Here is a 12284-nt window from a genome sequence, read left to right on the forward strand (position 1 = left end):
CGTGAATAAAAATTTTTTACATGGAATATTACAATATTTTAATACCTATATAGGAATTTAACATTAAAAGATATTTATTTTAAATATTAAAAATATTTAAAAAACTGTCGTTATTGGTGCTTTCAATACTGAAAATAAATAGTTACTACCTCTCTTAATTATTAAAAAGTTTGTTTTAGGATGTGAAGAAATGATATGTGTATTACAGAGTTCTTCGAAATTATATAATATATATTATAATTATTTTAGATACGGCTTACTGCTTTTAGCAATGAACCACGTATCTCTTGTTAGCAGCACTTTGGGAGGCGAAGTAGTTATTAAATTGTTCGTGAGTGTTACCTGTGACTTATTACAGAGCGGCGTGACTCATTATTAACGTGATTTATAATACCGCGATTATTCGTATTATTTTCATCTCGATACGTCTCGGACGAGGAGAAAGTTTCCTCTTTATACAATAACGAGAACGTCGATCGCGAGTCCAAGAGACACCCGGTGTCGTCAGAACAGTTCACTAATCGCATCTGAAATCAATGAAATACAGACATATTTTGTCTATTAGGAGCGCCGCGGACTTCCGAATAAGAATAACTCGACCATACCCGTGCCCGGAAGATACGAAATCGCGAGCCCTGCAGTCGCTTTGAACACACATTGTCAAAATCCGTCTCTTCACGCGCGCGTCCACCATGCAGAATCCGAAAATCTATTCAGCCTTGTTGGAAGGCGAGCTTTTCGTCCGTCCTGTGCAGAGATCGAAGACGCATTCCCCACCGGGAAATCCACCCTCGATCTCACCGTTTAGCTTATGAAATAGGAACTTTGTAGATCGCGGTCTTCTTCGCAAGGAAGGATGAACTTGAAACCAGTACGTTCTTTACAAGGTGATGAATTTTTCATGTTAGAAATGTGACTATTGAGTCTTCTTCTGCACAAAAAGAACACACACACACACACACAGTTTTGCTTAAGTATTTAAAAATTTAATTAGATATAGATCTGAAAATTATTTTGTCGAATTATCAAAATAATTTGTAAATATTGATGCATTGTGGTATAAAGTTTTGCCATTCTAGCAACCGAACTCATACAGCAAGAAACTTGCAATGCTTGCAATGTTACCGAAATATTGCTGAAATCTATGATGATCTGTATTATATAGGTTTATAAATATCCTACTCTCTAAACTCTTTAGAGTAGAATCTCATTTTAAGGATTGAAAATTGAGCCAATCACGAAAAAAAGTGGCTCAATTTTCAATCTTTAAATTCGTCTTTAAGAGTAAGATTCGCTCTAAAAGGTTCAGCAAGTACATATAATTATTTTAATGATCTAAACAAAATTATTTTTAGATCTAACTTAATTTTGAGATATTTCAGCAAAATCATTCTTTCCATGTATTTTTCTACTTCAATTTTTTTACCAGACGAGATAAGAGATAAAAAAAAATAGATTTATTATACTCTCTCTCTCTCGGCATTAATGTTACGTAACTTTTTGTTTCTGCGTTCGTATTATGTCGTTATAAATAGAAAGAGATAATGGAAGATTAAAGATCTCTCAGAGATTAGATACGATCCCAGACACGAATCTCCGTCAATTCGTTCAAGTTCATCCGTCTCTTTCCTCACAAAATCGTTAGATGAAATAGTAGGTCTGATGTGTCGCAGGCCGGCTTCGTTTGTTACCTATAGTAAGAAACTAATCAGCGGTGTCACAAGTCCGATTCGGTGCACGGCGGAGTGATCTTTGGAAGTAATCTTCATCGTTTGGATCATTTGTCAAGTATATCGTCATGTAGTAGCACACATATCACAGCATACCTTTAACGAGCTTGCACTTGATAGAACAATATAATACGATGTCGTCGTGCTTCGGGGCAAGGTAAACCCACCATACGAGAGCAAAAATATCGAAACGGAAAGTCTTATCGGTGCGATATATCAGTGTCCCGAATAGATTTTCTGATGCGTACGTGGTATGTCACGGAACGTGGTGTGTCATAGGACATTAAAGAATTCAGACTTGACATAAAAAAGCTGCAGGTACTACAGACGGAAACCTCTCTTTTTGAAAAAACTAAAATAATATCTTATTTATATCTGAAAAAGGATAGTATAGAAAAAATATTCTCTGTCAATTTTCTTTTGTACTTTGTAGACGCGTGTATGGAATTTACACCTTTTTAAAGAGCATTATATCGATTTTTTTTACATAAAATCCTTCTCAACGAAATGTAAGTTTCCGATGATTCACCTACAACCCCTTTTTGCATCGAATCTTTTATCAGAGGTGAATAAAATTTCATTAAACAGTGCTGCGATGAATTATTGCGCAAAGGTTTAAATTAAAGAGCCTCGTCGTCCCGTATAAAAGCCCGAAAATATGATAACAATAGATACTTAATCCTTGAATCGTGCAGGAATGCTCGTTTAAAGCTAATCAATGGGAAATGAGCTGTTAAAAATGGACAGCTGGTCTACAATAACGTAAATTAAAGTGTCGTACTCCGTGATCAATGTAATGTAAATCCTACGTATTTATATGTAAATTAAAAGCTAGTATCGCCTTGCGGAATATCTCCTTCGAAGTAATCGACCGAAATGAAGCACTGAGAGTGATATAGAGACCCAAGTCACAATTTTCAATGAAAAGTTAACAAAATAACTTCTATCGGGGAATGTTCTCTAGCTACTTCTGTGACTATCCAAGCGACGGAACAAAGGAACGTGCAAAATGTTAGGACATTGTTTCTAATGAGTGTGTAATCTCGTAAACGTATTCGAGCAATTCGATCTATGGCATCGCAATGAGCAAAAGTTAGAGCGAATCACTTATATATTAGAATATATATAGACTATCCATTCTTGTCCTAGAATTCTCTTCGTGGCTTAGGTCTATATAAATTTCAACGCTTCAAATAATAAATACACGAAAAGGCGCTCTGTACCGCCAGAACCCGCCGTGAGTTTTCACAAACTGAGACGCATATACATATTACCGCGAAACTTTATTTGGAATGGTATAATGCATCTGTTACGATCATCGGGCATACACACGTGTACATATGTACATGTATACACAAATTGCTTCTGATTCACGGATCTCCCCGAGAAAGAGAGGCCGCGGGCTCGCGTAACGTCGTGGTCGTCGTTGCCGCGACGCTGTCGAGGAAAGGAAAGAATGAGGAAGAGGAAATGATAAACACCGGAAGAGCGGCCTTATACCGAAACGAAAGCGTATGTGTGTATGTGTCTTTAAGCGTTAACCCGAGCTGCAAAACGTATAGGCGAATCCAAAGAAGTTCATAAAGGGATCCACCTTGTGAGCTTGACTATCTAATCTTTGAAATCGAACATTAACATTCGGTATCTTTCAATTCCTGGCTGTTTTTCTTTCCTCTCATTTTACCCTTTTGATGAAACGATTTTAAATAAATAAAAAAAAGAATAAGATCTTTTTGCTCAAAAATATAAAGTCTGCAGTCAAATCAAGTTTCTCTTTAAGATGTTAATCCTCAACTACAGCGTGAAAACTACACCTTAGTTTTAACGAGTTCTGTTTAAAATATAGAATGCACATAGATCTCTGCCGTAAGGCAATTTTAATAGAGAGAAATTTAATGTTTTTGTTAGAACTTACCATTTAGAATCTCATAATATCAATATACAGCCTTCTAAAATTTTTGCTTCGAGTTTAAATAATCTATTGCTGTCAAGGATTAACCATCAAAACAATCAAAATAACTAGTTTGTAACTTTTATCACATTAAATTTTTTATTAGCTTTTTTAAGACTTTTGTTGTAATATCTAAGCAATTAAATTAATCAATTTACTTTCTTCTTTTATCTTCTTTTTAAAGATATATAAATAGTAAATTTAAATAGAAAGTAAAAATAGATATGGCGATTCAAAACGTCGATACCGAAAGATCCAAAGAACGAGCCATGTGAATTTCAAGGTCCGATATTCGAGATTAAACGTCCAATCTCGCTAAGACGAATCCCCCATGAGACGGATTTCCATTTCAATTCGTCCACTTCTTCGACGATGACGAATTTGAACCGCTCGCTCAAATCGTACCGGAGTAGCTCTCGCTCGGCCAGACGTAGTATAGATGATGTCGGCGTGCATACGCCTGCTGGAGCTGTGCCTCGGACGCCCGCGACGATCCCTGCGGTCCCTGGTGACCTCGTAGATCGGCGTCGGTATCCGGCTCTGGCTATACTATGGTACCACCGCCTTCTACCGGACTGACCACATGGAGAGCGGCACCGCTGACCTGGCTGATTCCTGGCTGAAATTAGAGACAACGCGAACCACATCGTTGATACACGGCGATACGAATAACGCGCTTCCGATCATCTAAGTCATCTAATAAAAACACGCGTTATTCCCAAAAAGCATCTCGTGCGCATCCTTTACCATCCCAAGCCAGAGCTTTATTTTTTATGGACATTTATGACAATTGAATGAGCAAAGAGCTATAGAAAGAATTTTAATAATTCAATTTTTAATAGTTAAAAATTTTATGTTAATAATCCAATTGCTTAGAATATTTGATTTTTATATTTGATTAAGATAAATAACTTATGCCTCCATTAAGATCAGGAATTTATATCTTCATTCAATGGGGTGTTAAACACGTGACTCATGAATAGTTTAAGTTTAAACGGTCCGAACATGTATAATTCTCTTTTTCCTGTCTTGCGAAAACTTTTCGGGAATAATGCAGATCTGGCAAGAGAGAGTGCGTGAGAGCAAAAAGATATAGTGCAAATCGTGATATAAAATTCAGAAGCGCCGTCGAGAAATATCTCGACAAGAACGTGTGTAAATGATTTCGAGCGTGTACACTATTCTACTTCCATGACAAGTCCGATCAAGCGATAAATAAAGCAAAATAGAACGGAAAATGATAAGTCATACGTACCATGCGATAACTCAGGGAAGTCTCATCCACGATATTCTCTTGCATCAGCCAAAGCGTGGTACAGAACATTAATCTTTCCGATCAATCAAAAGTGAGAAAAAGGAATTAATGCTTTATCGGCCTTGAGAAATAAGCGCAAGCATCATCCGATTAAAAATTATAAAAGACGCGCTATTTAAAATTATAAGTCGCGCTATTAAAATTATAAATCACACTAGAAAAAGAAGCAACGCACGCTGTAATGAATTTCATCGCGAAATAACTCCGTAATTAGTTAAGTATTTTTCACAGCGTTAGCCAAAAGCGTGAAAGACTCGCTTTCATTAAATTGTATACAGCACAATGTTCTCAACATAATACAGTAAATTAACAGCAGTGATTAAAACATTCTTTGTACACTCGATAATTGTGTTATGGTATATTTGTAATTCCACTTCGCAAACGTTGGCTAGCGTTTAACTGATCGCAATTTAACGAGGCTGTCCCGGATACTTTTGGTCAAGGCTGTTAAATGAAAAGGTGAGAGTGTGGGATATTCTCGTGATACAAATGCTCTATGCAAAACGCCCAGGAAACACTATTCGAGTCCTAATATCGGGACCTATAATGTAAAAAAGAAAGAAAAGAAAAAAAGACATGCGATGTTCTTGGCAAACTGTAAATAAACATCGTCTTACATGTGTCATCATACATATGTATATACGTATGCATATGTACGTGTCGCATAAAAGACTCCCCCGGCCGTTCTCCCTGGAGCTTCTGCATTGCACTTGATTGAACAAAATTTCAACAAGCGGGAAGCAAGCAGCGATCGTTCATTCAAATTTTCGCTTTATTGTACAACAAGGCAAAATTCATCGTTTTCAACAAAGGATTAAGTGTTTCTCGCATCATAAGTTTGAGAGACGACAGTTTGGCTAAATAATTCTTTTTCGTTGACTTCTCTATTAATGATCGGCTAAAGCTAAATAACACTTTACAGAGAAGAAAGTTTTTTTTTTAATAAAGGGGCCTGCCCTGTCACGAAACCTCATAGGGTTCAAACAACATTGCTCTCAAGGATGCAAACCAAAAAACATAAATATATCGGTAGTCAATCTCTATCCTATATAGCTCGCGTAATTCTGCAATATTCATCGCGAGAATATATCTTGACCAGACCATCATTAGGCACAGATATCAACGACAGCCTATACTATGAATGAACTTTAAGCATATAGTGTGAGTAGTTTTTTTTTATTTGCAGCGCATGCACTAACCAAGTTATAGAATTGATAACATCTAAATAGGAGATAAATTAAAGTTCCTCCGTTCTTCGCAAAAAAAAAATCATATTAATCAAAACTATATTAATACATCCGAAAAAAAAAGATATTACAATGTATGTGCGCGCTCTACACTACTTCACTTGAAATGTCTATGTTCATGCATTTTGAGTAATAGATTTGTATTCGAAAATGTTGCGATTTCTCTGATCTAGTCCGGGAAGCATCCCGGAAAGATTGTCCGAAAGATATTCATAGTACGTAGAAAAATATAAAAATATATCTAATAATATAAAAAAGATGCCTTGTGATTCAAAATTGCCCGAAAAAAAAAAACATATATATTTTAAATCACAAATTTGTTCACTCATAGTATCGTCCGTCTATGTACTTCTGTAATCATATACACAATATAAACTTAGAGAAAAATACTAAAAAAAAGTCCTCAATGCTTTTTCTATGATGGCACCTCCCAATACTAGCAGAATTTAAACGCAATTATTAACATACCCTAAGGTCGTAAATTTAAATGCGAATAAGGACTCTCTAAGATTAAATATACTGATTGTAATATATAAAACTTAAATAACGGCGACGCGATCGTCATATCAAATACCCGGCAAGATAATACCGAATTCGTCCGTATTTCTTGTTCTAATACTTCCAAACCAAAACAATCACTTGTCTGGAAGATGTCATTCCGTCACCACAAAGGCAAGGGAAGACTATCCAAAAGCATTACAAGATTTTCCTGTGCCACTTTTATCACGATAACATCATTCTAGATTCTAACTCTACGTATATATGTACAGAATTCGCGGATCTTCCGATCAACAGACTCTACTCGATAGACTCGCTAAATAACGATTTGGAAATAACGGGTTACATCAGAGGTCGTTACATCGCATGGAATTGATATTACTAGTGTAAGGGTTGTTGCTATGATGGTGTGATGGCCTGTGCAGGGTGCTGCTTATCGTGAGAGGACCTACCATGTGGCCGGGCCTCGCCCACGTGTACACGTATCCATCCTGACACGCCGTCACGAAGCAATCTTCCCTAAATACTAATTCAGTCAGTCTCTCGTGCGCCAGCTTCTTGCACACCAGCGGCTCGAGGACCGGACACTCGTCGAACCTGGGACACCAGGCGGTCCCTATCAACCTCATGGGATCGTCCATCACGGAACTAACCTTTTTACTTCCCGTCCCACCTACTAAACTCCCACCGACACTGTTATTCAAACTACTACTCGTCGTACTCGTTGAATTGCCGGTGCTCGCCTTGTCGCCACCATTGTTTTGCACAACTGTCGTTGTGCTGTTGTTGATCGTCGTCGCTGTTGCACCTGTGCCGCTACCTCGCATAGTGAGGCTAAAGTTTCTCTTGTGATTATCACCCTTACGTTCGCCGAAGCCAAGACCCGCTAGCCTCTGCGTCAGCGAATTCACGGTCGCTACCGCGGCATTCGTGCTGCTGCTATTACTAGTCTCGTTATTACCACTCGCGTTCTCCTTGAAGTTTACATTATTTGAATTATTATGTTTAGCATTCGAATTTGAATGATGATTCGCCGTTGTCGCCGCTCCGTTGCCACTATTAAACGTGCCCGAGGACGACAAGGTACCGCCACTGGTGCTGCACGCCGCAGAGGGTCTTTGCTTGGCACACACCGGTTGCCTCAATACATCCTCCGTGATGTCCCATAGGCACAGTTGGGTGTCCTGCGATACACTGCCTAACCTGTAGCACGTGCCGCCCGACATTCTCAATTCAGAGCTACAGGAATTGCGATTCGAGTGAACGCCGCTTTGCGAAGTCGTGGATAGACGGTGCGACTTCTCATGGAAGTGATTATGATTGTTGTGCGACATCGTCGTCTCGTCATCCGAACCGCTAAAGTCGGGATCGTGATCACCGTAGGATGTTGTGTATGGATCAAAGGCAACCACGCTCACCCAACTATGATGGCCTTGCCCCCGCGCCACAACCCGCTTCTCGTGGAAGCTCCAAATAGTCACCAGATCGTCCTCGCCGCCTACTACCACGTAACGTCCGTCCGGTGACCAGCACACACATAAAAAGCCACCAAAGTAGCTCCTTGCCGAGCCAACCAGTTCCATAGTGTTGTATTGAAAAACACGCAGAAACCCATCCTGTGATACCACGGCTAAGTTCGTGCCACACGGACTAAAGGCGAATTCATTTATACAACATCCTTCCGCGCCTATTACCCATCGGTACAATGGGTTCCTGGTGGATTTGGTTTTGCAGGTATATATGGCGTATCCGTCACCCGACTTGAATGACTGATAGTGCGGCGCAGTGGTGCCGCAAAGCAGCTCTTCGTTATAGAGGTACAGCTGACCGGAACTATGAGAGACCAGAAATAGGTTGTTCGAGCCGGGAACCCACTTTATACATGTCACCTTGCTCTTGTCTATCAACCTCTGAAATGTAAACATTCTTATTAAAGATAACAAAAATATTCTCATGTTAAAATAAAGCAAAATTAATAATAGTGCCACAAAAAACTTTTTACACTTTATTAATCTTATCCAAAATTATCTATTAAGTTTTATAAAAAAATATTTAATAAAAATTAATTTATCTGAAATAGCACTTCTCTTATTTTGTAGCGATATAAAGCTTACTAAAAAATAAATTTTTATATTATTATCTTAATGTTTCGATTGATAAACAAAGATAAAAAGGAAATAATACTGGTGATTTGAAGATAATCTTAGAGACTTAGACATTATTGAAGTATTAAAAATGTTTTACAAAAAGCGTGACTGTGTATGCGTATAATGAATTATCCGACATTCATTGAGGCCAAAATGTATTTAAAATAGGCAGCACGTTGTTCCATTAAGGCTTGTTTCTATCACAAGAAGACAGCGGAAAGTTATGTAATGTTGCTTGTTGAGCTTAATTATTTGATTGAGATATAATTGCATTAGTGCGTGGTCCTATCGGCGCATAGAATAGCCCAGATAATGCGCTGCTAAATATTAAGTCAGTCATTGCAGGATGCAGCGGATAGCACAAAGTATCCTGAATCAGCATTTATTTTCCAGTTTATCATATTTCAATAAGATAACACAGACATATCATCAAGAATGAATAAGTGTTGACAGCTATTATACACATTACCAGAAAACTACAATTGATATTAGCTGCATAGAGAATATTGTTTGAACAAAGAGATTATTTATCTCCGTACGTAAGCTAACAGATAATACAAGAAATGATTCTCTCTAGCAAATGCAAATGCAGATGAGAAGTTTTCCTTGAGGTTCATGTAACCGATAGAAATTTGTGTCAATAGAAATTTCATGCTAAATTTGCTTTTACATACGTCTTCATTGTACAATTTGCTGAGTTGAGAACTGTCCTTCTTTATCGGATCGATCAGTTGTATCTGCCCCGTGGAAAATCCCACCAGCAAAGGAGCACTATCAGCAGTTGCTGTTGTTTGATTAAAATTGTGGCAGGTCGGATTAGTTCCTTTGTATAACTTTTTGTCCACTGGTTTATTCAAGTCTACAGCCTGAAATATTTCAACACTGTCATGTCGAGTTTCTTCAACCAAATCCTTTCAGTTGACAAATAATTTACTTTCTAGTGCACAAAAATTTGAAACAACTATATATACAATAAATTATTTAAACTATATTGGATATGTTTATTTTTGTATCACGTTCCAAAATAACTTTCTCACTTTAATCAAACATACACTTATTTTTCACATTAGGTCTGTTTTTTATTCGTGCACTATAAAACTTTCTTTCTTGCTTTCACCGAATATCAGATATATATCTATCTTACTTTAAATTTCAAAGTGTATGCCATTCAACCATAGAAAACAATTTAAATTTCAAAAAGATATACTATTTCAGCTATAGAAAACATACCTATCTGGAGACACGGTAGTGTCTCGGCGCTAAGCCAAGCGCGCGACACTGCCGTGCCTCCTTTACGCGAAACTGATTTTCTTATCTCGAAAACTTTTCAGAGCTGACTTCAAATATCTACGAAAGCTTATAGTTTTTGAAGGAAATGTTAATAAATTAATTCTGTCGATTTTTATTTCTTACATATAAATTAACGATTCCATCAATAAATACTAATTGTGAGAATTAAGATAGCAGTATCATACTATTTAGATATATGATTACTAAATATTTCTGAGAAATGTCAGCGCGAATGATTGCCGTCAGTTCTGTCGTTGACGAGTAAAAAAAAAAGAGGGGAAAAAAGGAGTGGAGAAAGGCAGCAACGAGGGCAGCAACGATTCGACGACGCGAGTCGACCCCAGAAAAAGCTCTCAACGTCGCGTTCGTCGTCGCGGAGGACGAGGCACGGCAAAACCGAGCCAGTCCGCAAAAATGGAGGTCTCTCGACATTTGCGAGGTTAGGTCGCAACCGACAACGGCTTGAGTATATACATCGGAACACGTCGCCATCGTCGCACGGGGTTATACCTCACCTTCTTGACACCGCGGTAGACGTAAACGTAGAGCTCCTTGCCGAAATTGAAGCACATTCGGTCACCGAGGCCCTGCGCACCCGTGGGGTCTGCTGGGTCCGGCAGCGTGACGAAGGACACCCTGACGGACGCGCTGCCCTGGCTGTTGGTGTAGCCGACTCGGTTCGGTCTCGAGTACTCCGACAGGGTCATCAGCTTGTAGGTGCCCTCCCGCGTGACGAATTGTGTTTTCAGGTCCTCCTTCCCTCCACCGTCCAGCTGCACAGCCATCTTACCACCAGCAGCAGCAGCAGCAACAGCGGCGCAACGGAGGAGCTCATCAGACACGCAGGGAAATATCGCTCGTAGGCCGCCTTCGTTTCTGGCCCGTCGTCGTCAGTGTCGTCACACCGACGTGTTGACCACCGACCGACAGCGTCCGACCGATCGACAGAACGTCCAGCCGACCGACCGTCCGTACGTGGTGCGTGCGTCGCCGTCGTACGATCACCCGACTCCCCGACTCCCTCGTCGTCGCTCGCGCGTGGCTCCCCTCGCCCGTCCGCAGAGACAACTTCACGCGCGCGAAGCGAGCTCCACCGCCGGCGGGGCCGGCTGTGATCAGTCACGATTGGCAGAGCCACGCCGGGAAACCCAGGGCAGAGACAAACCGTGCAGCGAGACAGTGCGAGAGACTGCTGTAATAACCGTTTCCTCACCGACCGCCTGGGCTGGACTTCGCTCCGTTTCTCTTTTTTTTTTTTCACTCTATCTCTCCGTCTTGCACGACAGCACGAACGCGGTTAAAGGGCGCTCGAAATAATACTCTGAATTCTACGAAGTACGAACGAACTGCTGCTTGTGTAGTGCGCTCGTCGAACGGTGGCGGCGGATCGCGCTGCCAGGTTTGCTCCCAGATTTATCGGCGCCCCGCGCACAATTTCGACATCAAAAAATCACACGATGATTACTCTGGATTAAAAAGACCCGAATCATTTTCGGGTTTGTTTGTCACACTAAATTAATAATATTAGTTCTATTAACTTCAAAAAATTACACAGTATATAATTTCATCCTTTAAGAAAATCGGCGTTGTAATAAAAAATTTAATTTTAACAATAAATAAAAATCGTAAACACGTTAATTTTAGAAAATGAGTTGTTTATTTAAAACATTTTTTTAATTTTTGTTTTAGTTTATTATTCTTGAAATGGTTTAAATTATGCTTGGGTCATTTTGACCTACAGTGAAAGGTTAAGGCGGTGTATTTATAATCCGTTTTTATTTAAAAAATTTAAATACAATTGAAAATAAATAAATAAATTTATATTGACGCGAACTCCTGTATTCTTTAAAAATAAAAAAGTACAAATTAGAGCCTTATTTTAAGGAGTCAACGCGATAAATGGAGCGCCATACAATTGTTTAATTAGTTAACAGCGATTTTAATTTTGTCGATCCTCGAACAAAAATATTAATCCGTTTTCAAATATTAATCCAAACGTGTTTTATTATAATTAATTAAATTGTATAGCGCTCCATTTACCGTATTATTGATCCCTTAAGCTCTGATTTGTATTTTTTTATTGTGGTTTATCTTTAAAAATGTATA

General features: G+C 38.9%; 1 protein-coding gene across 1 annotated transcript; it reads right to left on the reverse strand.

The window, feature by feature from the left end:
- Positions 1 to 6953: 6953 nt before the first annotated feature.
- LOC108779378 (WD repeat-containing protein 20) lies at positions 6954 to 11115 on the reverse strand. Its single transcript, XM_018546782.1, has 3 exons — positions 10694 to 11115; positions 9563 to 9754; positions 6954 to 8651 (listed from the first exon to the last, which is right to left on the reverse strand). Exons 1-3 carry the CDS (start codon positions 10961 to 10963, stop codon positions 7089 to 7091), a joined length of 2025 nt encoding a protein of 674 aa, XP_018402284.1. The 5' UTR covers positions 10964 to 11115; the 3' UTR covers positions 6954 to 7088.
- Positions 11116 to 12284: the final 1169 nt, after the last annotated feature.

Source organism: Cyphomyrmex costatus, unplaced genomic scaffold (genome assembly GCF_001594065.2).
Source record: "Cyphomyrmex costatus isolate MS0001 unplaced genomic scaffold, Ccosl1.0 scaffold59, whole genome shotgun sequence".
Taxonomy (NCBI): domain Eukaryota; kingdom Metazoa; phylum Arthropoda; class Insecta; order Hymenoptera; family Formicidae; genus Cyphomyrmex; species Cyphomyrmex costatus.